The 23,611-nt window shown below is 38.6% G+C and overlaps 1 protein-coding gene across 2 annotated transcripts; it reads right to left on the bottom strand.

Annotated features, from left to right (window-relative positions):
• Window positions 1–3,133: 3,133 nt before the first annotated feature.
• On the bottom strand, window positions 3,134–22,021 carry ncaph (non-SMC condensin I complex, subunit H). 2 transcript variants are annotated; one of them, XM_036599170.1, is made up of 18 exons: window positions 21,929–22,021; window positions 19,585–19,808; window positions 18,305–18,395; window positions 17,324–17,413; window positions 16,949–17,066; window positions 16,186–16,334; window positions 14,942–15,131; window positions 14,661–14,740; window positions 12,217–12,419; window positions 11,054–11,199; window positions 10,788–10,894; window positions 9,141–9,260; window positions 8,767–8,874; window positions 7,276–7,419; window positions 6,963–7,073; window positions 6,752–6,822; window positions 4,863–4,938; window positions 3,134–3,379 (listed from the first exon to the last, which is right to left on the bottom strand). In XM_036599170.1, exons 2-18 carry the CDS (start codon window positions 19,794–19,796, stop codon window positions 3,320–3,322), a joined length of 2,076 nt encoding a protein of 691 aa, XP_036455063.1. In that variant the 5' UTR covers window positions 19,797–19,808; window positions 21,929–22,021; the 3' UTR covers window positions 3,134–3,319. The 2 variants fall into 2 exon arrangements, with proteins under 2 accessions (XP_036455063.1, XP_036455062.1); XM_036599169.1 differs by having other exon boundaries at window positions 21,837–22,000.
• Window positions 22,022–23,611: the final 1,590 nt, after the last annotated feature.

Here is a 23,611-nt window from a genome sequence, read left to right on the forward strand (position 1 = left end):
AAACTATATGGAGACCACTAGTTACTATACTGAAGCCACAAATTACTATACTGGGGCCACAAATTACTACATTGAAGCCACAATTTACTACATTGAGGCCACCAAAACTATACTGAGACCACTAATTACTATATTGAGGCCACAAAAACTATACTGAGACGACTAGTTACTATATTGAAGCCATTAATTACTATATTGGAGCCACAAATTACTATATTGTGGCCATGATTTACTATTTTGAGGCCACAATTTAACATACTGAGGCCAAAATTACTATATAGAGGTGACAAATTACTACACTGATGCCACAATTTACCATATTAAGGCCACAAATTACTACACTGATGCCACAATTTACCATATTAAGGCCACAGATTACTATATTGTGGCCATGATTTACTATTTTGAGGCCACAATTTACCATACTGAGGCCACAAATTACTATATTGAAACCACAATTTACTATATTGAGGGCACAAAAACTATATTGAGACCACTAATTACTATATTGAAGCCACAAATTAATATATAGCGATAAAATAAAAATAACTAAAACTGGACGCAATGTGGTGATGAGCATTAGGATAAAAAATGGCCCCCAAAAACTTTACAGTTGAGAAATTAATAGTTTATCTTTTTGTAGGCTAACATGAAACATAAACTGCTCTCCTTTACTGGTCAGCATCGTAGAGCAAGTTGTGATAACGAAAAGAAAAAATCTCTGAAAATCCTAAAACTGGATAAATAAAGGAGTAACTTTGTATGTCTCACAGTTGTTCACTCATAGTTTAGTGTCTGAGCTCAGAACCTGCCCCTTAACTAAGGGCAGTAACAGAAAACCTCGCTAGTCCACATTTTGTGTCACCAAATCTGAGTGAGGTTCCACCCAGCTCAGGCCCTCAGGTGCAGTCGTACAGTCACCACTCCCACTGACATCACCGCCTATTCTATTTATAGGCCTCAGCACACGACTTTTAAAGGGATACTTCGCCAAACATGCTGGATCTTGCTTGTGACAAATGGATGATTCCATGTTTGTGGTGTTTAATTGATTTTACATTCACAAACGTACAGTGGAGACTTTTGAAGAATCATTTAAGTGTCCTTCACAACAGCCTGTGTTCATATTACAGACAGACGTGTATCGTCCCCTAGGTTTTTTATGGGCCGGTGCCCAGGGGTCCGATCCATTAAGGGGCTCCCATGAGCATTTATGAGAACATCTACGCTCTCCACGTTTTCCTTAAATGTTAGCATTTTCTCTGACCAATCATTGCTTAACAACTGTTTTACTATTCGCCATTACTTTGGTCAAGAGTTCAGTTTCATCCTTGTCAGTACTGATCTGCGAACGGTCTCTTTCTCCACGCCTGCTGCGGCAGTACGCTTTAGCCTAGGCTGCTAAGTTAGATGCTGTTTTCCTTGACTTTATACATTTCAGCTGTTTGATTTTAATTTGTCTTCTTCATTGGGTAAATGCTGTGCTTGTGAAGAGTGGACGCATGCCTTATAGAGACACGTTGCATTGGTTGCTGGGTTTATGTGAACCTGTGCACTGTAAAGTTACTTGTTGCTACCGTTTTGTCTCGATGGGAAAAAATGGGTTTATAGCTGTGAGGTGCCGAACACTGCAGTTAATATATTGCCATTGTAGTGCTGAATAGGCCTCCTGTAACCTCTGTGATATCATTAAAAATTTCCTGACCACCCGAAAGAAGCCCACCAAACATTTGTGTCCAATAACTTGATGATCTGTGCTGGTTTACAGACCAATAACCTTAATAAAACACCACTTGGCTATAACTACACTTCATTTTGAAAAATATTCACTACAACGTTAGATACAAGGCTAACGTTGCTAACAAACACTAGAACTCAATAGTCACCTAAATAGACCAAATTGTTTCTGTAAGAATATATCATCAAAACTTCCCCCAACCTGCTAAAATTACATCCAGACCTTCATTAAGGTGGCGCAGATTTGTTGATGTAGTTTAGAACGTAGTGTGAGCTGTAAAATGAACGTGGCCACAGTAGCTCCCTGCAGTTTTGTTCATTTATATTCTAATTACACTTATGTTGATGACAGTTCAGTATACTTTAAGTTGAGCTTAGTTATTCCTAATAATCTCTGTGCATATTTCATTTTTATTAAAGTACATTTAAATTCATGTTTTATTTGTTCAGTGTATTTAAGTGTATTTAGCGATATTGAAACAATTTAAATGTATTTAAGTACAATTTAGTTGCAGTATAATTGAACAAGTAACACTTCAGCATATCACTGCATCCAGCAGGACATGTATAACGTATTCCAAGTGTTATAAGTTATGTCGACAAATTACATACTTAAAGCTACAACTTTAAGTGCAAATACAAAGCACTCAAAAGCACAAATAAATGCACTGAATTTCTATTTAAATCATAGGTAATTAAAGCATAGCTCATTAAAATTTAAATACGTGTCATAAGTTATTCCAAAATAATATTTAGTGTAAATATTAAAAGTACGCACTTTTCACATTACATGCAAAGAAACATTGCATTAAAAACGTTCTTAGATCCAGTGTTAAAAAAAAATATATATATATTTTTCAGTTCAAAGGTCAAAATGGCATCTCAAACATAGAACCCTACCAAATAAACACCAGCTCTGTTCTGCAACTGAGGCTTCAGAGTGATTCCTATTTCAACCACTTATTGCCACATTAGCATTTTTTTATTCAACTGTTCTTTTAACTTTGTGAAACACATTCATTTGCAAAATTAACATTCAGCACAGTTCTTTGAAGAGTTTTAATGGTCTGTTTGAAAGTACAGATAAAAGGAAAAACTTCAACAGGTTTAAATTAAGGAGACAGCGTATATAAAAGGGGCAGGAGGTAAAAGCTGGATAGAAAGGAAGAAACTATAATTCTTTTATCCTTAATTCTTTAATCCCTGAAGATAAAACAAAGAGCACTGAGCCAAGAATTCATTTAGTATTCACATTTCATGCTCTGTCCATCCCTCTGTCTCTTCACTTTCACGCAGGCCGACAGAGACGGCACACTGATCAGACTTTTCCATCACACGTTTGACATTTTATCATGATACAAAATTCTCTTGTTTTTATTCTATATTTCTGTCCTGTTTGAAGTCAAAAATGGGTCACAAATGTAATAAAAGCCTTTACTTAAGTTTACAGAGAGGGAAAAAAGCGTTTCAGAGCAGAAAAACAGCTGGTGTAGCATAAATCATACTGTACAACATATAAAAAAGTAAAATTGCTTTTAATCAAGCAGCATAGGTATGTTTTGGCCTTTGGCCCAAAGGCAGGTCAGTGGCCTTGTTTGATGATGATGTCCGACATGTCGTCCACTTTCTGAAGTTCCAGATTCTGTTGGAGAGAGAACAGACAATTTATGACAAATCTCAATATGAATGTTGTTCCTTATACGTTCCAGCTTAACGTTAAATGTTAATCATCCTAATTACAGGAGAACTACACTGATTTTTCAACACTTCTGCATAACTAAATTAATAATATGTGAACTCAGAGTAGTTTGGTGTGAAATGCTGTTCCAGAGAAACTTAGAGTCAGAATTGTTTACAGTGGTGGTGATGGGAACCAGACGTCCACCTCTAAAAGCTCCCTCACAGAAAGTTATTACATGAAACGGTTATGAATACGCTGCCCGATGCCCGAGACGTTGAGTACGTTTACATGCACTCAGTAGTCCGATCATAATCGGATTTCTGCGGTTATCTGATTATTCAAATGGCCATGTAAACACCATACTCCGATCTAGAAATCAGATAAAGAAATCTGATAAAGAGAGCTGGATTTTAGCTCAGTAAGCAGATTTCTCAGTGCATGTGAACTCTCACGGATTTCTTTCGCATTTCTGTCTGCGCATGAGCAAAAACAGACCAGAAATAAGCGAGCAGTGTTGCTACGAGATGCAGCAAAACACTGAGTGAATGGCACCAAATACATGGCTTGACGAAATGATGGACTTAAATATTCTTTATTTTCTAGATGATGTATGTTCATATTTTTCAAGTAAAGTGGTGTGATTTTTTTTTTTAAGCCGCGGCATGAGGTTTGAGTTTGTCACGTCTTCTTCTGTGAGTTTATTGGCTAGTTGCAAAACAGAAATCTGATTACTGACTCATGTAGACCTGGAGTTTCCCCCATTATCTGATTACTCAAGTGCATATAAACATGTTGATCAGATAACTGACAAAATCTGATTTTCTGCAGTTATCGGATTACTAAGTACATGTAAACACATTCATTGTTTTATGACAAGTTTTTGGATTTGGTTTTGCCTTAAAACATACATTTTTTTAAAACACATTCATGGTGGAGAGGGACATGCAAGGTGTTATAAAGCAAAAACAGTTTTTAAAGAAAACTTGTCGTTTTAGATTTATCTATTTTACCATCAAACATACATATAAAATTACATATTAATAACTCAGAAGACTCGTGTAGGTTCACTGGTGGGTTTGGTTAGTAAATAAAATGGCTATATTTGTGTTGTAGTGATGAAGAGATTTTGAGAAATGAATTCTCATTTAATACTACATCATTCTCGTGGCTCATGGTAATTCTACTTTGGCTGGATAAAACATTCTGGGTAAAAATCAAACTCCCTATGGCGATTATGAAGTGTGGGGAAATTACGGTTTATGCAATCGATTATATGCTACAGATGTGTCAGCCAGAAATTAGGATGAAAAATGCTGGAGTATTCCATTAATTAACCTTTGTGCTACTATCAAAGTAAGAATTTTCAGTTGATCTTTCAGTCTATGCCTGTAAAAGACAAGCCTACAGCACTGCGGTGTAAAACCAGGGCGAGAGCAGCACTCACTTTCTCATTGGCCAGATGCAGAAGGGCAACAAAGGCCAGCGGCACGGACAGGTTATTGGCCATGGTGGTAGGCAGCCTTGAAAAGGAGAAAGAAGAAAGATATATTATTGATATTATGATACATTATTCAGCTTTGTGCACTGTTCATGTATAGTTCAGAACCTGGAGGCCACAGCACTTTTTGATGCCACGCTGCATTCCTACATGAGGGTGAGGTGGTTAAAAGATGGATGAGTTCCCTACAGGTATTGTCTGGTAAAAGCACAGTGCGCAGCTGAGCCCTGCTGCCGGGAATAAAGCTCATATCGCAGCCGCGCCAAAAGGTTCTTTATTACTCAGAGTTCTCCAACAGATCGAATGGCTTAATACAAACAGGTTTCCCAGCAGTCACAGACCGGCCACCTGGGTGCTGACCATGAATAGCATAGCTGGGCACTTGCAGCCCTTCACCAAAGTACACAGCACTACGGCTGCATGTGGACTGACTTGGTATAGGGCTGCTTTTACTTAATGTTAAAAACTTAACAGTGGATTTCCTTGAACTTTAAATATAATTCAACACAAAAACAAATGGGGGAAAAAAAAAGTAGAAATATATATTTACATTTAACTAAGTACAACTATGTGGTAGTGCAATTCCACAATCTACCGAAAACACACACAAAATAATAAAAAATAAATTAGCCCAAAATAAATTAGATGAGTGTGGGCTTTAAGGGAGGGGCACAAGTGCACCGCTTTAAAGGAAAGGGATGAGCTGGATCTACAACACAAGACAAAACGAGAGCATCATTGCAAAACCGAATGCAGCACAATAATCGTTTTATCACAATTATCTTGTTTTAATAATCATTGGAAGCAAAAACTGTAATTGAAAATAGGATTTGATTAATTGTCCAGTCAGAACTTTTTACCAATGTTGCCATTAGACTGCTGCATATTGCGATATGCTTAGCAGTATATAAAAAAATAATGCGTGTGTCTCAATTGTGTGACAAGGTTCTGTAAAACTGAGCACTTTTTTTATTACATGAACAACTTGAATGACTGGTCAGGATGTTTACAGCACACAAACAATAAATACTACCCGAAGTGAACAACGAAACGTGTAACTATAAACTTAAAAAGAAACCAGGAGGTTTTTAAAATTAAACTTAAAAATAAATGAAATAATTTTACTGACTATAAAACAAATTGCAGAACAACTTTTTATATTAATCCCATGCTCTAAAGTGAACCGTAGACATAATTCCAGGGTATAATAATCATGTGCTATGAAACAACTGTAAAATTAACTTAGTTATATTAACCTAATGCTATAAAATAAACCGTAGAAATAACCCCAGGTTACATTAAATCAGTGCTATAAAACAAACCATAGAAGTAATCCAAGGTCATCAGTGGCATTAAACAAACTATAAAAAAATAACCACAGGTTATATTAATCACAATCTACAAAACAAACCACAGAAATAACCCCAAAAGGAAGTGACAATAGACAGGACAGGTTCAAATCAAAACTACTGCTGCAAATAGGCATGAGGTACACTTTCCTTCACTGTGTTTAAGACTGCACAGCTGTTTCTCAGTGATTTTACTCCTGTCTAAACCTGCCAGGTCAGCCATTTTTCTCACAGACTGTGTGCTCCTGCGACTGTAAAGATTCTGACAGTTTTATCTTCTATAAAACTGTAGTAGTAGCCTTGAGTTTATCCTTTGTGAATTGCCATGTCAGTAAATATTCTCTCTTATCCCATGGAAAAGGAGTTTTTGCAGTTTTCGATGCTCTCAAAGAAGTATTTCACTGTACACTGTTGCCCAAATCAAGCTGAGATGTTTTGTCCTACCTCAAGTGTACAACTCTGAACATTACAACATGCTATTCTTACCTTTGTAATAGCGTCTTAGTAGACTGACTGAAGGACTTTTCTCCTGAGACTTCTGTTTCAGTCTCTACCTCCTTAAAAAAATAATCATAATAAAAGAAAACAAACATTTCCAAATTATAAATGTGGCGGCACTTATATCAAACTTAAATCATGAATATGCAGAATTTCTGGCAACTTCAATACTAATACTTTTGTGCAAAAAAATCAATACCGGAGCTGCTTTTTCTGGGCTGTCGGTCAGGAGGCTCCACATGCTGTTCTTTAGCCTCTTCATGTCCATCTTTTTGGCTGTCTTGGCGTAGTTAATCTCAATTATATTCACCTGGGAGAGAGGCACAGGTCACAGTAAGTCACTGCAATGCCGGCTGGTTTAAGAAGATTAAGAATCAGTCATCTAAAATCAGCAATCAGACAGACAGTAAGAGACAATTCTTTTCGTAGCTCTTGCAAATCTTTTTTTCCTATTTATCCTCATTTATTCAGTTTTTATATGGGAACCTTAATGAGTCTCAACTTGTACCTACCTTGTGGGGCTCCGGCACCAGGCAGTCCTCTCCGTATGTAGACACACCTTCTGGGTCAAAAGTCGAGGGGTTCAGTCTGTCCCCGTCAGGCTGTGAATCTTCTGATCCAGCAAAGCCTTCAGCATCGTCATCACTGTCTCCAGCCTACAGACACAAATAGATTTGTAGTGGGGTCAGAGGGTTGACCTATTAGTACTGTATAAAACGTTTATAACTCTCATTTTTCACACATGCAGTACTGCAAACGACAAAACCCAAGTTACATTAACCGCAATGATTAGTCAAAAATATGTGGACAAGGATTTTTGGTGACATTCCAGTTAGACCAAAAAAGCTCTATAGTGTTTTCTATAATATTCATTTGATTTGTAGGGTCATTTGGTCATTCTGAAAAATTGCAATACACTACAGGATGTGTAGGAGGCGATTCCAATTCGGTTTTGTTCAAAAAGCACTCTATAATACTCTATCTGCAGTTGCCAATATTTGTGGATAATAATCCTCTGCGCACCCCCACCTGCCACCCCCAACTCTAGTGATTACTTTTACTTCACGAATGAGGACCATGTCGTACCAGAACCCTGTCCATTTTCCTAGCTGTCGCTGACCTGCACATAGAGACATGGCCCTGTTTTGCGACAGTTTAAAAAACATTCTGTAATGCTTCATAATATTCATATATATCAATGCAGCCATTATGACAGACTGCAGCACACTACAGGAAGTGTAGGTGGTGATACAGCTTCTAGCGTTTCATTTAAATTGCACCCTATATAATGCTCTATAATATTCATATGATCCAGTCATTCTGACAGACTGTAATACACTACAGGAAGTGTAGGAGGCGATATGGCTTCTACTGTTTCAATTTAAAAAGCCTCTAATGTTCATAAATGTTTATATACATAAAATGCATGCCATTTTGACATTGCCGTGCACTCCAAGGAGTGTAGGGGACGATATGGCTTCTATTTATTAATCTAAAAAGTGCTCCATAAAGCTTTACACATGTTTATTTAATCAGTGTGGTCATAATGACAGACTGCAATACACTAAAGGAAATGTAGGTGGTGATATGATTTGTATTGTTTAACTGTGCCATAAAACAAGAAATTACCAACTCTGAATGATGGCGACAGCAAAGAGAAAAACTGAAGGCGGCACAATACTTTTTTATTAGCTGATTATTTTAGTAACGGCTGCTAAATGAAATATAGACAATACAGCAGTTGCAGCTTTACAATGAAATATCCTTCAGCTCCATGACTATTTTACCGCTTAGCTTTGGCAGTGGATATATTTAACTGCCAGAGCCGTGGTTTCCAATCCAGTCCTCAATGCCCTTCAGCCAGTCCACATTTTTACCTCTGTTCTGGCTCAGTGCTGATTACCCAGCTCAGGTGTGTGGAGAAAGGCCGGGAGTCCTCAGGGACTCATAAAGGAAACCATTGTGCTAAAAGATGGTGCAGTGAACTTTGTGTGTGAGTGTACCTGCAGCCCTGGGCAGAAGTTTGCAGTATCGTTAGCGTTGTTGTAGTCGTAGTCCCCTATTTCTTCTGCCAGCTCACCGGATAACCTCTTCTTTCCTTCTGAGCTGAGCTGCAACACAACAAGCAATACAACAAATGGCATCAGGACAACAGAATATGGAACAGATTTCTAGGTACAAGTGAAATTCTATTATGGTTAACTTCTTATGCTATCATACAATATATGATTTTTTTTGTAATGTGACAAAAAGCACAACATGCTAATACATTTTGCGTATCATTCTGCATAATACAGCAGATTTACTGTTTAGTAATGGCCTTCAGTCTGCTATAATGTAACTGGGGACTAAAGTGGCACAAGTTTGAGTGAGTCACCGTGTTGGAGGGCTTGAGGCTGAGCTGAGACAGGTTGCTGAGTGGATACTGGAAATCTGCCGGCAGGGTGGTTTTCTTATTGCTGCTGTTCAGAGCAGACTTACTGATTGTGGTCGCAGCCTGGAAACAACAACACAGATGTGAGTAATCGGGTTCTGATGAAATGAGAGAGAGAGTTCATCAAAAAAGTCACTGAGACTCCTGCCAGCGTCACACGGATTTGTGACCATTCAAGCATTTCACAAGAAGTCACTGTTACCATGGAAATGCTTCACAGTGACTAAGCACTGCTGGCATTTGCTTTAGTTACTTTATGCAGTCCTTAAAAAAGTGATACTTTTGCCAACACCTTCCCATTTCAGTGTTTTAGCCTATTTTTAAAGGCCCACATCGAATTGAAAACATGTCCTATCTTAAGATTTGGGCCTTCTTCATATTCCAAGGTTTAAACTGACCTGGCGGTCAATCATTGAGTGCAGTAGCTCCTGAATTGTGGAAGTCTAATTGTGACGCCTTCTCTCTATCTTCATGTGAAAACATTTACAAATGTTAAAGACTTGCTTGCTTTCACTGTTATCATTGTCCTCTTTCATGCCTGTAATGTCCTTTTGTTATCTAATAGTGTATTTTCTGTTTAATGTGTTCATGTTCTTTGTTTGCAAGGCGCCCTTGAGCTTGGGAAAGGTGCTATATAAATAAAGGTGATAATACAGCATGCTCAAGCTTCAAACATACCGTTCACTGTCCAGTCTATACGGTTGAAATAAGGAAACTAGGCTGGAAAACTTTGTGATGTCCCAAAATCTAAAGCATGTGCACCTATCTGCCTATTTAGCCTGTGGTAGCCTAACCCCTTCTTCATCCACACCAACAGCGTTTTTGAAAATCTCTCATGTAACGCCTTGGAAAACACTGGAGCATGCCAGACCAGCAGAGGGCGATAATACCTTCTAAAATTGGAAGTGAAATGTCTGAGATGTATTCCACTAAATACAGAGTGTGACACTAAAGAAGACATTCTCTAGCAAAGTGCTGGCAGTTGTATGATTAAACACGGGCTAGCAGACTCCCGTAAATTGATGACACCGGTTTCAAACTCTGCCAGAAAATAAAAGCCTAAAAAGTGACAAGCTACCACTTGCTGCTGTGGGGCTGTTCATGTTACTGTGGCTGCTCTACTGTCTTTGGAATGAACATGCTGATCAGACAGAAGTTTTTCTAGCTTTGCTAACTCTGTTTAAAATACAGAGGATTTATTACTAGTTTTTCAAATCTGACTGTGGGTAATGATCAAGTCACATCTTTATAAATTTGCAGTTGACATTTCAGATAAAAGAAAGGCTCTAAACGTGAAAGAGAGATGCTTAATGTGAAGAGAAGGTCAAAAAGCAGAGCAGAAAAACTACATTCTCAATGTGGACTGCATTAAGAATGAGGCACAACACTGGACAGTCAATCACTTACAGTTTTAAAGACAAATTGACAAAAATTCTGAAGGCAGTGTTGGAAAAGTCATGTAAAAATAAACTGATTTTGGCACATAAAAACCCTACAAACGCCATAAGAGGAGCTCAATAAAACATAGAACAAATGTAGAATATGGACCCTTATTCTTGAACTCTCATTAATCAGTGAGCGTGATCTTACTCTGGTTGTGCGGAAGTAATTGTGAAAGTGGATATCTTCGGTGAAGTCGATGACCAAGGGGTTTTTCGGCGCTCTCTTTTTGGGTTCCTTCTCTGGCTTGTGATCCTCTACAACAGAAAGAAAATAAAATACATTTACACAGATGCCACAACAAAAGACTAAACACAATCTAACTTTAATTGGTTTAAGCCACTGGAGGAAATGTTTCACCAAACTGATCCCACTGGCTTTCATTTATTATTAACACTTCTAGTATTTCAACTCACGCTTATGTGTTGGTTTGAAGAGCCAGTAGCCTGGTCCGACCCATGTGGCCATGGTGCGGGGGCTGAAGTATGAGTATTCTCTGGGCTTATCGGACAGCTGAAGGCACATGGTGGTGATATCTGCCTGTCCTATAGGTATAACCCCCCTATGGAGAAATGATGCACATTTACCATCACATTCAAACAGGTGAAGAACGAGTGGAGAAAGTTACAGACAGCACAGCACAGTGGAGCTTTGGTGGGTCCGATTTTACCAAGGGAAATTGAATTAGGCCGCATAGCACTGAGTAAGACAGGCAAATCAAGCAAAATGAAAGTGTAAACTATCTTAGATCTGTGCTAAAACAAAATCAATAGAAGAGCCATTCAACACTTGTTGTATAAGTGAATAAGATCACAGACAAAAATGCATTTCAGTGCATATTAGAGATATTAGAATTACGAAATGTATTCTTTTTGTCTGTTTTCAGTTTAGTTTCAGCTAAGGAGTACTTTTTTATTTTAGTTTATTTAGTTTTAGTTTTATGGTAAATATTGGACTCTTGTTTCCCTTTGATGAGTTTTGCAATGCTAAATTTGCATTAATGTTAATTAGCAGTAACTGTGGACTTTGCTCCAGTGTTTCTCAAAGAAATCGGTGTTTTGTATTGTCCACCACAAACTCAAAGACATCACCATGACATTTTTTGTAACATTTTCAATACACTGCACAAAGACATCGCTACCTCCTGGGTATCTATGGTCTGACACAGAAGGAATTCAATTCTTGACCATCTTTTACACATCGAAAAGGTTTTCCCTTCTCCGCACACACTGAAAATGTTCAGTAATGTGTAAATTAAAAAACAAACAAAAAACCCCCAAAAAACATTAAACAGATCTACAATGAAGTATTGAAATCTATGACTTCTTTTCTCCTTTTTATTGCAATTGAAATCATTTGTAGTGATTAGAAACATTGTTTCCACAAAGCTGATTACTTCTTGCTCACCAGCAAAATTTCTGTTCCACCTTAAGTGGTGGAGGAGTTTCCTGGTGCCTGTGGGCACCAGAATGTAACTGCTGCACCATTAAAGGTGGAACGAAAACGTGCAAATTCTAACCAAAAATTACTGGGATTTCTCACCAAATTAACGAGAAGTAAAAAGTATGACGTTTCTCACCGTTTCTCAGGGCTCCTCCGAGCGCAGGCGTCTTTGTGCTCGTTAAACTCCTCATAGTCTCCCTGCCCCCCCTCGTCACCGTCCGCATCAAAATGATCTCCGAAATCTGGAGCTTCATCCACGTCCGGTTCAACGTCAGCGTTGACGTCAAAAGCATGCTCGCCCTGCTTCATCTTCTCCAGCATCTGGTTCAGGCTGGTGCTCTGCAGAGACGACCAATCGGCATAAAAAACACACATCTAAAATCAACATCAGCTACTACAGGTAATAAAAACCTTAGAAGAAAACACTATTCTAGACGTCTAGTAGTCTCACTATTCTTCAGCTGCTGAGTTCAGGAAAAAACGTCCAAAAACCACCATAGTTTTGATGCCAAGTTTTACAGAGGGTGTAAAGTGAACCTTGTGTTGCCAATAGTGACCTTTGCTTGGCAACACTTATTAGAAAAACGTTAGGGTACCTAGCCTATATCCTAGTTTATTAGTGCATAATTGAGTTGCTGCTTTAAGCAAAAGTCCAGTGGAGCTGCACAGAGCCAGCTTCTTTATTGATTAAGCTCTGTAGACAAAACAAACCAAAACACAGTTCATCAAAGCTGGGCGAACACTACATGACTTAAAACTAGAAATCTAAACAGATTTAGAGAACGTAGAACATCAGACACTCAATGTCCGTCTTTAACACAATTTCTTGTCTTCTTGTTCTGAGAGGACACACCAGATGACGATGGAAAAAGAAGGCTAAACAAACATAACGTATTTCGGCGCCCGGAACTGTTTGTGCTTTTATGCACACACAAGAATTGGGTTGCACCAGTTCTGCATACGTTTATATCCAAGTTCGTTTGTAAAGCCTTTATTCAGTCTTTAGTTAGTTTCAAACTACCCTTTTATTTAAAAATGGTTGCACCACAAATCAATAAACCGTCTCTTAGCTAGTAACAACTAACTAATGCGTATAATTGCTTTAACGAGATGACATTTTCAGAACCAAAATATAGACCTGCTGCCATGAAAACACAATGGCAGCTTGCACTGAATTTTTCTGTGGGAAACAATATCCAGCATAAAAGAGAACGATGTGTACTAGCTAAACTAAGTAACACTGAATATTCATATCCATTGTTGGTTTATTCTTTAGTATTTCCTTGCAACAGCCAAATGCAGCTTTTTTAAACTATAGTTTGTGGCTAACTGACACAACAGCAGCTGTTTTGGCAGCGTCTCACTAAACTGTGGGGCTGGTCTTAGTTTTATGCTCCAAGTTAAAACCAGGGCGATGAAGAGAGCTATAAAAATGAACAAAATTAACAAAAAAACAGTAATTTATTTGGTCTTTTGTGTGCTTTCTATGTTCTTTCTCAACACTTACACCTGCTGGAAGGAAGTGTAAATATTTTGCAGCTACTAAGCTCAACATTAAAACTAGTTTGTGCGGTGCCACCTGTGTAAACCTGAACTTAAACACTTCTGTTATAACTAGCGTAAGGGTGAACTTATGAAGATTGTACAACAGACCCAAGAAGCGTAGCAAAAACGCAAACTGAGGATGATATGAGGTTGAAATGCAGAAATCACCCTCAAAGCTAGAAAAATGTTTCATTATAATAAGTATGTATCTGGCTGCTCACTTGAAATTTGTCAAGAGTGATTATTTGCCTAAACTCAACAAGGCCGCTGCTCACCCGGCAGAGCGCAAGCACGTCTCTCTTCGTCTTTTTTTTGTCTTTCTGCTCTCTGAATGTCTGAAGAAAAAAAAAAAATTCTGATCCCTGAAAATAAAACACAGGACACTATGCTGTCTGCAAAAGCAGACACTCAAATACAAATTTAGGGGAAGCTCATTATTTATCCTACTTTACAGTCAGTGAGCTTCTGTCTTTAATATTCTTAACTAACTATGCAGGCACTGCCATTGAAGGTAGTGCCAGTGCCGCTAAGCCAAGAAAATTAGCTGTTAGCCAATGCTGGAGTAGCCAGCCAACACATATTTCGCACACTGGCACTCATGAATGTTTTCGTGAAAACCAAATAGTGCCTCCAATCACACTGGAGCTCATTTGGAAGGCTAAAGATTGACTTGTTTTCCGTCTCCCACTATCTGGTCATCCAGGCCGTCAATCGCTTCCAGTCAAGCTCCCAACCTGGAAAAGCTGTTCATGATCCGATATCCTGAACACAACCTGCCCTGGAGCAGGTTAGGCATGCAACATAAGTTACTATGGTGATGTAGCCCAGTAAACAGTGATCCACCACTGTGAGATCCAGGGTTAGAGCAAGCTAAGCTTAAAATCAGCTAAGCAAGAAACTTTTATCTTTGTGAGAGAAACCCCAGATGATGTGTTGTATTTAGATCATCAGAACCAATAAGAGAGTGCTCTCTCTAAAAAGATGTTCAGGTGAAACTTTCCTTTATACAGTTATTAAAGTAAAACACTGTTTAACCTGGTCAGGTGTCCACTGGGTGAAGGAGAAATCCTCCAGAGACGGACAGATGGACCTCTCCTCCAGCGTTTTAAGACTAGCTGTGGTTTTGGGAAAATAAACATCAAGAAACAAACTGAAGACTGAAATTCACAACATGGATATCTTAATTTCTCTTTCACACTCAACTTTACTGAACATTCTCGCAAATGTGGAAAAGAAACACAAGAATGTGGAAAATAAGAAACTCATCAGAAGTCATTCTTAATTCTATACAATCACACTGGACTGACTGGACGTACCTGAGAAGGGCGAGGCGGGTGTGTACTGGACTGGTGTGGGTGCGCTGGGTGGCCGGGAGTGGAGCAGTGTCATATGGGAGGGGAAACGGAGCTCACAACGACTGTCCTCGCTAAACAACACAGACAGAAAGACTCCTGCTGTGCTGTTCTCATCAAAAGACGCAGCCATGCGCTGGAACATGGGGTCCACCTAAAGAAGGGAAAACAGAGTTTAATTAAAGCTTCATTAGATCACATTATTATTCACACATCTCAGTCATAAACTATGGCAGAATGTAGAGAATTAACAGCCACTAGTACAGAACATGGCAAATAAAACAGCGTCACAATTTAAACTAAAACCTACCTTTTTTCATGGTAATAAAAAAAACCTTACTTACTATCTGAAAGTATCTTTTACACAATTTGAAAACAGCTGTTACGTTTTGCATTGATGAGAACATTTCCTGACAAATGGATGGACAAATTTAGAAAAGCTTTCTAAAAGCATATGTAGAGCACACCAGCCCCACAGCCCTATTCAAGCTGGATTAGCTGCAATTTTGTTTACCGACAAGATCCGTGATTTTAATCCAGTATGAATCTGCAAAATCCGTAGTCTGCTAAGTAATAATTGGGGAGAGAATTACTTTCTATATTTGCCTGAACTCTCTCAGTAACGGCAGTCCTGTTCAAAATCAACATTACAGTAATATAATAACAACACCAGGTTACAGAAGACACCACCTTTTTTTACGACTTGAAGACAAGGCTAACGACAACAAACAAAGCTTGATTTGACCCAATTATTTAATCCTCAAGTTCATGACAGGACTACTGAATGTGGTGTATATTTTCTACCATATACCCCTGAGTGTCACCCCACACTGAAATGAAATGTAATGTCTCCTCTCTCATCCAGTGTCCCTTTCTGGATTTTTTGGCACCATATTTGCCAATTAGCCACACAAAAGTGTAGAGCCTGTCACATAACGCTACTGTAAAGGTCCAAGTGATGATGTTTCATGATATGTAATTTTGGGGAAATTACAGATCCCTTATTGTGTACTAATCAGCCCGTCAAATCATGCACAGATTACACTGCCGGACCTCCTCTCGAAAAATAATCTAGCTTGAACAGGTCTCATCTCTGATAAAGGTACTGTTTTGGGAAGTAAGTGACACAAAGCTAAAACTGTGCTATGCTGCAGGCCTCCGGGACCTCCAACACAGGCGGACTGAGAACAAACCCCCAAAGCCTTTACCTCACACTTCATCTCAGATTCTGACAGGTTGATGTTGCTCAGATTCTGCTCCACTGTTTTCTTAGCAGGTCTTTTCTTTGGGGCCTGCTTGGCTCCAGCCTGTTCACTCTGAGCACTCTCCGCTGCCTCGACCTCTTCTGCCTCCTGACCTAAGGCATTCATTAAAAACAAACTCATCATACTGCAAATTAGACAAGGACAAATAAACCGATAAAAGCAAACACATTTTGATATTAAGGAAATAGATTCCTCCAATAACATTGACAGAAAAATTTATATTTACTGAAAAAGTGGAAATTTGATTCACAGTGGTGTTGATTGAAAAATCAGAGGCTAAGGTTTCCACACTGCTAAAGAATGACATGCACAGCTGTCACGTGTTCAAAATGACTATATTAATAAGGCTTTCTAGTTTCTCTATTTCCTATAAATAATCCCAATTTTGGAATGTCCAAAAAGCTCTACATAGTTTATCATTGTACTGTTAAATCTATTTTTATTATCAAACCTCAGGAAACATTGGTTTTGAAAAGATAACGATAACTAATAAAGTCCACAGTGACACCCCTGGCTGACATCCATGCACAATGGCTTCTCTTCAGGTAAACCTGCTTAAAGAAACGTCAATATATGGACACCTTTACTGTCTCATTTTCCACAGCAAAGGCTCCACAGATCAGGGAAACCATTAAAATGTGCAGGATCAGAGTTGAGAACAAACAGCCTTCAGCAAACCTTGCTGAGAGCAGCTTCGCCAACTCACCTTCTTTTGGCTTGGTCTCAGCGCCCAAACCCCCCAGCACTCTGTAGGCATCAGCATGAACTGCATCTACCCTCACAGCATAGATCTTAGTGCTGGCATCCAGAGTCCCTGCAGCCACCTGTACACAGCGTAATTAATTCAATAGCTACATCTTCAGCAAATACAACTCTCCTGTATGAGAGCACATTACGAATAAGCACAAACGTACATGTAAATGCTATTAAAACAACCTTTCCTAAAAGAAGAAAATATTACAGAAAGCAAAGCTTTGTTTGAAAAAGCAGTCCTTAAAGGAACTGTGACACCTGCCAGTGTCATTGGCTAGCCTAGGAGCATTAGTGCTCGACTAAAAACTAAACTAAACTAAAAAGCTACCTTGAAGTTGAGCTCTGAATCTTTCTCCTTGAGAATATCAGCCATGTAATCGATGAGGTGCAGACCGAAAGCGTTCTTTGTGGTAATTTTCTGCAGAAACAGAAAGACAACATTGTTAATGTTACTAAATGTGGCAGAAACATGAACAAAAATATAGTTAAACAGTGTGCAGCCAGATCCTCTAGTTCATTAAAGGGGAATTCCATCCATTTTTACAAATTTCTGCATAATTCAAAGTCATTTTGTGTGGTTTGATGTGAAATGCTCCGTTCTAGAGAAACTTTTTGAGTCAGTTATAAGGCAAAATAGGCCGTAAAGATAACTTTTTTCAGCTTTATCATTATTTTATCATCAACATTACATATAAAAACTCAGAACACACTGGTGGTTTTAAATAGTAAATGAAATGGCTATCCAGGAATCGAAATTGCGAAAGAAATCTGAGTAAGTTTCTCTACAATGAACCATTTCAGATCCATTTCATTGCTAATTCCATTCTGTTCTGTATGCAAGCCATTTCCACTACTGGAAAAAGATACAGCCATTTAGGCTACGTTTACACAGCAGGTAAAAGTGGCCCAAATCTGATTTTCTCACCAAATCCGATTTTTTTGTTTAACTGTTCACGTTATCTTTTAAGTGTGACCTCTATGCGACATCAGTCTGAACAGATCAGCTCCTAAACTGACCCGCACACGCAAATGAACGTGTCACATTGCTTCACGTGGCTCATCCAGAGGTAGACAATCATGACATAATTACTTGCTTTCTCATAACAATGACTCATAATTACAACTTAATATCTCATCTGAGAAACTCCATCAGTTAGTATCTCAATTATGCCTTACTTTCTCATATGTATGCCTTAACATCTCATTTATGATGTAGTTAATTACACAGAATTTTTTAAAAATCAGTGAAATTCCTCTTTAAGTGAATCTTCAGGATTGAGTTGAGCTGCTTATTGCAGTTTTCACTTACGTTTTCGGTGGAGAGCTTGATACAAGTGGAATAATGCTCAGAGATCTGGGCGGATGACAGCTTAGGAACAGCAGCAGGAGTCCCTGTGGTACTGTAACACCAAACAAATGCACACAATTTCATGACATCAGGGGTTTAACAACTTGGTTTGATTTTACACTCCCCCCCCCCATTTGTTTTTAATACACTCACTTCCTGCAGAATAATTAGCTTTACTGACTAATGACTATTTATTGAAATGTTGGCTCTACATGAACTGCACAGCCACAGTTAATAAAAACATAACTGTTGTGCTGTGTCTGTTGCTGGGTAAAACACAAATAAGTGAACAAGGAGGTCAGTTTATTGTTTCATAAACCAACAATGAACGCTTGACTGATTTTCAATTTTTAATCAAACCCCCCCCCTCCCGCCCTTGCTGGGTGTAGGGCTAAACGATTTGGGCAAAACATCTAATCTTGAATCTTTCCGAGCAATATTGCAGTTTCTTTCGATAAACTGAGGCAACCAAGAAGACCAGCGTATCCACTTTTTCAGGCATGAGGCATTAACACTGAGTGTACTGCGCCAGACTTGCAGTTAGTTGTGGTTGTGATGTCATAGCACATGGGTGTTTGGTTGCTTCTGATTGGTCTGACTCATCCACAGGCAGTTCACAAATTCTGTTAGCAAGCTAAATTACTTCACTTAAAACTTTCTAAGACATTAGTGTTGATAATGTAACCTAAGGACAGGCAATACGACAAGATTTAACGCTGTCGTGATAAATTACAATTACAGTATTTCACAATATCCTTTACTGCATGTATCATTAAAGAGAAAACATAATTAATCCTGTTTAACTGGATTTAGTGCAGCTCAGTGTGTGCAATGTTGAATACAAACCACTAGTTTTTGATACTGTTTTTGAAATGTGTCATTACTTTGTGTGTTCACACCCTATTAAACATCAGAAAAAATAAATGCTGTGACACTGTGTAGCGTGAAAACTTAATAATATTACATACAAAAGTAATAGAACATTCATTTGTAGAGGGTTACAAATGAAGAAAAGGGAATAAAATGCAGATATTAGATTATCTGTTTACATTACCATTCAAAAGTAACCATCACTCAGACTAGCTTTATCTGCTCATACCAACACGATTCTGATGCAGCTGTGTATCCCTAGTTCTTTCAAAACAACCTGAAGCCCCCAGAATTTGATACAACCCAGGTCTTTATTAAAAACTGAATCAACATTGTTGTGGACTAGTATGCAGTGGAACGTTCCCAGCTACCTGTGACTTGCAGCCTCACTGAAGGAAGAATCACCGACACCATGAAGATCAATGACTCTGGACCTCCGCCTTTGACGTCGCTCCTGTTCATCGTCGTTGCCTTGGATGGACCCGAGAAGTGGGGTGCTGGTTGCAGACAGGGCTGCTTTGTGCCCGAGAGCCGGGGAAGACCACTGCCGTGGCCGGGATGTGGGGGTGTTCACTGCACTCATACCGCCTGTGACCTGAAAAAGGGTTGGTAGGATATTGGCACTCTTATGTAATGACAGCAATAATATATTACTTACAACACATTCACAGTTAACCACACAGAAAAGATAAACATCACTGCCAGAGGTGGACAGTCATTCACTGCATTTATATAATGCCATAAGCTCTTTATAATTCAGTTGTTATGGTCTACACGTATCCCTGCACCGTTAATGAATGGTTTTAAAAATACCTTTTAGACCAGAACCTTCTCAAAACTATCATAAAACAATGTCCCAAGCATTAAGCAGTGTATTTATGACCATTTCATGTAATAACTTTGTGAGATAACTTGAGGTGGACACCCGGTTCCTATCACCACCACTGTGAACACTGCGCACTTGGTTGCTCTGGAACGGAGCATTTCACACCAAACCACTCTGAATGGCTCTGTTAACATCTTAACCTTTTAATTATGCAGAAATTTAAAAAAAAATTTAAGTCCCCTTTAAGTACTAGTTTGGTGGCTTTCTACTAGTATTTACAAATAACAGTACTTCTAATGCCTACATGTGAGGAAACAAGTCTGCTGTTTAATCAGGAACATTTTGGTCATTTGGATTTCATTACCAATTACTTTCTGGCGCTTAATTCCATTCTGTTCTGTATAGAAGCCATTTCCACCACTGGAAACAGATACAGAACTTACTCAGACATAATAATGAGAAAGATTTCCATTTCCATGTCATTCTATAATTACGTCTTAGTATGTCATAATAATGAGATTCAATCTCATAATTACTGATTCATAATTATGAATACGAATTACTATCTCGTAATTATATTTAAGCATCTCATTAGAGTTAGTATCTCATTATTATGACTTAGTATCTCAATTATGACAGTAATTATTATGAGAGCCCAAATCATAACTATGAGACATTTAGCCATAATAATGATTATCATAATTATGACTTAGTATAATGGCTCACTGTGACTTAGTATCTCATAATAATGAGATTCAATCTCATAATAATTACTGACTCATAATTATGACTATGAATTACTATCGTAATTATATTTAAGCATCTCATTAGAGTTAATATTATGACTTAGTATCTCAGTTATGACAGTAATTATGAGAGCCCAAGTCATAACTATGAGACATTTAGCCATAATAATGATTGTCATAATTATGACTTAGTCTAATGACTCACTGTGTCTTAATATCTCATAATAATGGCTTACTTTCTCATAATTATGCCTTAGTATGTCATAATTATGGAAACCTTTCTCAATATTATGCCTAAAAAATGTATGTATACATGTATGTACATATATATTCACACACACACACACACACACACATATATACATATACATTTTTTTTTGTCCCGTGGCAGAAAGAGGCTTCCACCGGTTCTGCTTCGCTGCTGACAGCGCTTTATTTTAGACCAAAATCATCACAAAAACAGAAAAAGAGAGCCAAACTCACAGCTCCTGTGCTGACAGATGCTGGATTGCCCTGATAGCCTAGTTAGTTCTGTTCCTCCTGGAATGGAAGCTACTTTTACTCTAACTTCAGTCTTTATTTCTTATTTACTCAAACGTTACCTGTGGTTTAAGCGACCTTGTTCTTTGCTTAAGGCTACTAGTCCTCCATGACGTTAGCTAGCTAGCTAAACCTTAGCTAACGTTAGCTTACTTAGCAAAATAACGTTAAACATCCGCAGTACGTTAAACGTCCAGCTTAGCTCGCTAATTAAACGGTGAATTATTCGCCTATGCGCTGGCTAGCCAGCAAATGTCCTGTTGTAGAAGTTATGAGACATTTTTCTTCAGATAAATATTTTAACTTTTAACAGCCTTCAGTTAACGAGTCAAGCTATTCCATTCCGTTGTGTTCCAATATGTGTCCTTGTGCGCTACTTATAACGCCTAAGTAGTGCGTAGAGCTCCGGCCGCTGAGCGTTCTAGTTACACGAAAGTGCACATATTGGAACACAGCCTGTTTTAACCCCACACCAGCGGCAACAAATTCAAACAAAAGCGCCCCGACTTACTGTCCCAAGGATCCAAATCGGAACCTACAGCGATAAAATTTTCGAAGAAACCTCCGAAAAGAAGTAAAAGTAAAGACAATGTTATGAACTACCGAGAACAACCGAGTTCGTTGGAGATTTAACGCCGCTCCGCTTCTCTCCTCTCCTCCTCTTTCTCCGGCTCCCGTTTGAAAATTAGCGCCGAACCGTTTACGTACGTCTGACGTCGGCAGTGACGGCATTGCGCAGGGTTCGTCCGCAGACAGCGCCGTTGGGCTGATCTGGGATCAGATACCTGAACGTCACTCCTACTGTCAGGATCGATCAGCGGATCCTCAAATCTGCTCCCAGGTCAGATTGTAGATTGAAAACATGGGCAACATCGCCGTGTTACAACTCGCCTCTCAGCTAGTGCACTTTTTAAACGCTGTTATATTCGGATATCAGAGACTCATGTTTATTTTAGTAAACAGATTTGTACTTTTCAAATAATAATACATAATCAAATATATTGGGGAAGGTTTCCCAGCTCCATTTAGTGGTTAACAGGTAATTAATCTCATTTTTTGTGTTTCATTTTATTATATGCTGGATTATTTGAATTAATCGTAATGGCCAGACTATGGCTGGTGGTGACCTCCCTGTGAGTTCAGTACTGTGGATGTGCCTCACTGTACCTGGGGATACTTTACAAAGTAGGGTTATTTAGTTTACATAAAGCTGGAAATCACGCTTGTCCAATAAGAGCAGAGCTGAGGGGCATTCCGCTGGGAAAATCCTCATCTTTGGGCTCAAGTTACTTGGCTAACTGAGAAATCCTGCTTTGTTGAAATTACTACTGTAGAGTCCATTCTCTAAAAAGAGTTTCATTTCTGTTCACAACATTCCATGAATAAGAGACAAAAAGTGTTTTCATGCTTATATATCATTAAAATTAATAAATAATAAAAAACAAACCACGCTCAAATCTCCACATTAAGAGCATTTTTCATGCTTATATATCATTTAACAAATATAAAAAATACAATCCTACTCAAATCTCCACATTAATTCTACATCTAGCAATTTAATATGAAAACATTAGTAAAAAATTGACAGATAAGTCATGTAAATTACTGAATGCTATTAGGTAATTCAGATGTTTATCCTTGTAAATCCAGTAGGTGGCAGTAAAGCAGTATAAAGTGAACGTGCACGAAGGCCTCATCACTTAAACTGCAAACTCCCACAGTCAAAAAGCAGATTTAGTGTTGAAAGAGTGTAAAATATATGAAGAGGTTTTCTCAGGCAAACAATTCATCAAGATTTCGGTGACATCAGTGTCCTTTAGATGGATCACTACATCACTAGATGCATAATCAATGTTCAGATTCAAATGCTCTCTCTCTCTCTCTCTCTCTCTCTCTCTCTCTCTCTCTCTCTCTCTCTCTCTCTCTCTCCCAACTCCAGACATGCAGATATGTAGACGCTCACACGCCCAAATACACAGGGGTACCTGATGAGTATGATTGGTTTGACTGTATGAGAGAGTTTACTGTCGAACGCCTAAGAAAACTTTGCAAGGTCAGAAATTAACAAGGCATCTTGAACCGCAGCCAATTATCTCTGCACTGCTGGGGCACCAACAGCATCACGATGCAGCAGAAGTCAGCAACGCTCTACATCATTAATGCTCTCTGTCTCCACCATCTCTCTGCCGTTTCAGTTTCCAAGTCCATTACTGGTGGAGGTCGTGGATGGTGGTCAAATCATCTCTTATGTTGTTTGTTCCTGTTCAGTACGATTCTTCCACTTTT

This window comes from Colossoma macropomum, unplaced genomic scaffold, assembly GCF_904425465.1.
Source record: "Colossoma macropomum unplaced genomic scaffold, Colossoma_macropomum, whole genome shotgun sequence".
Lineage (NCBI taxonomy): Eukaryota > Metazoa > Chordata > Actinopteri > Characiformes > Serrasalmidae > Colossoma > Colossoma macropomum.

What these genes read in the sequence shown, in the direction of transcription:
- ncaph (XM_036599170.1), bottom strand. Translation starts at nt 19,796, where the DNA reads ATGAGTGCAGTGAACACCCCCACATCCCGGCCACGGCAGTGGTCTTCC. An exon ending in TGAGACCAAGCCAAAAGAAG is followed by an intron (nt 16,335 to 16,948) that starts GTGAGTTGGCGA and finishes TGAATGCCTTAG; the next exon opens with GTCAGGAGGCAGAAGAGGTC. An exon ending in ACCCGCCTCGCCCTTCTCAG is followed by an intron (nt 14,741 to 14,941) that starts GTACGTCCAGTC and finishes CCAAAACCACAG; the next exon opens with CTAGTCTTAAAACGCTGGAG.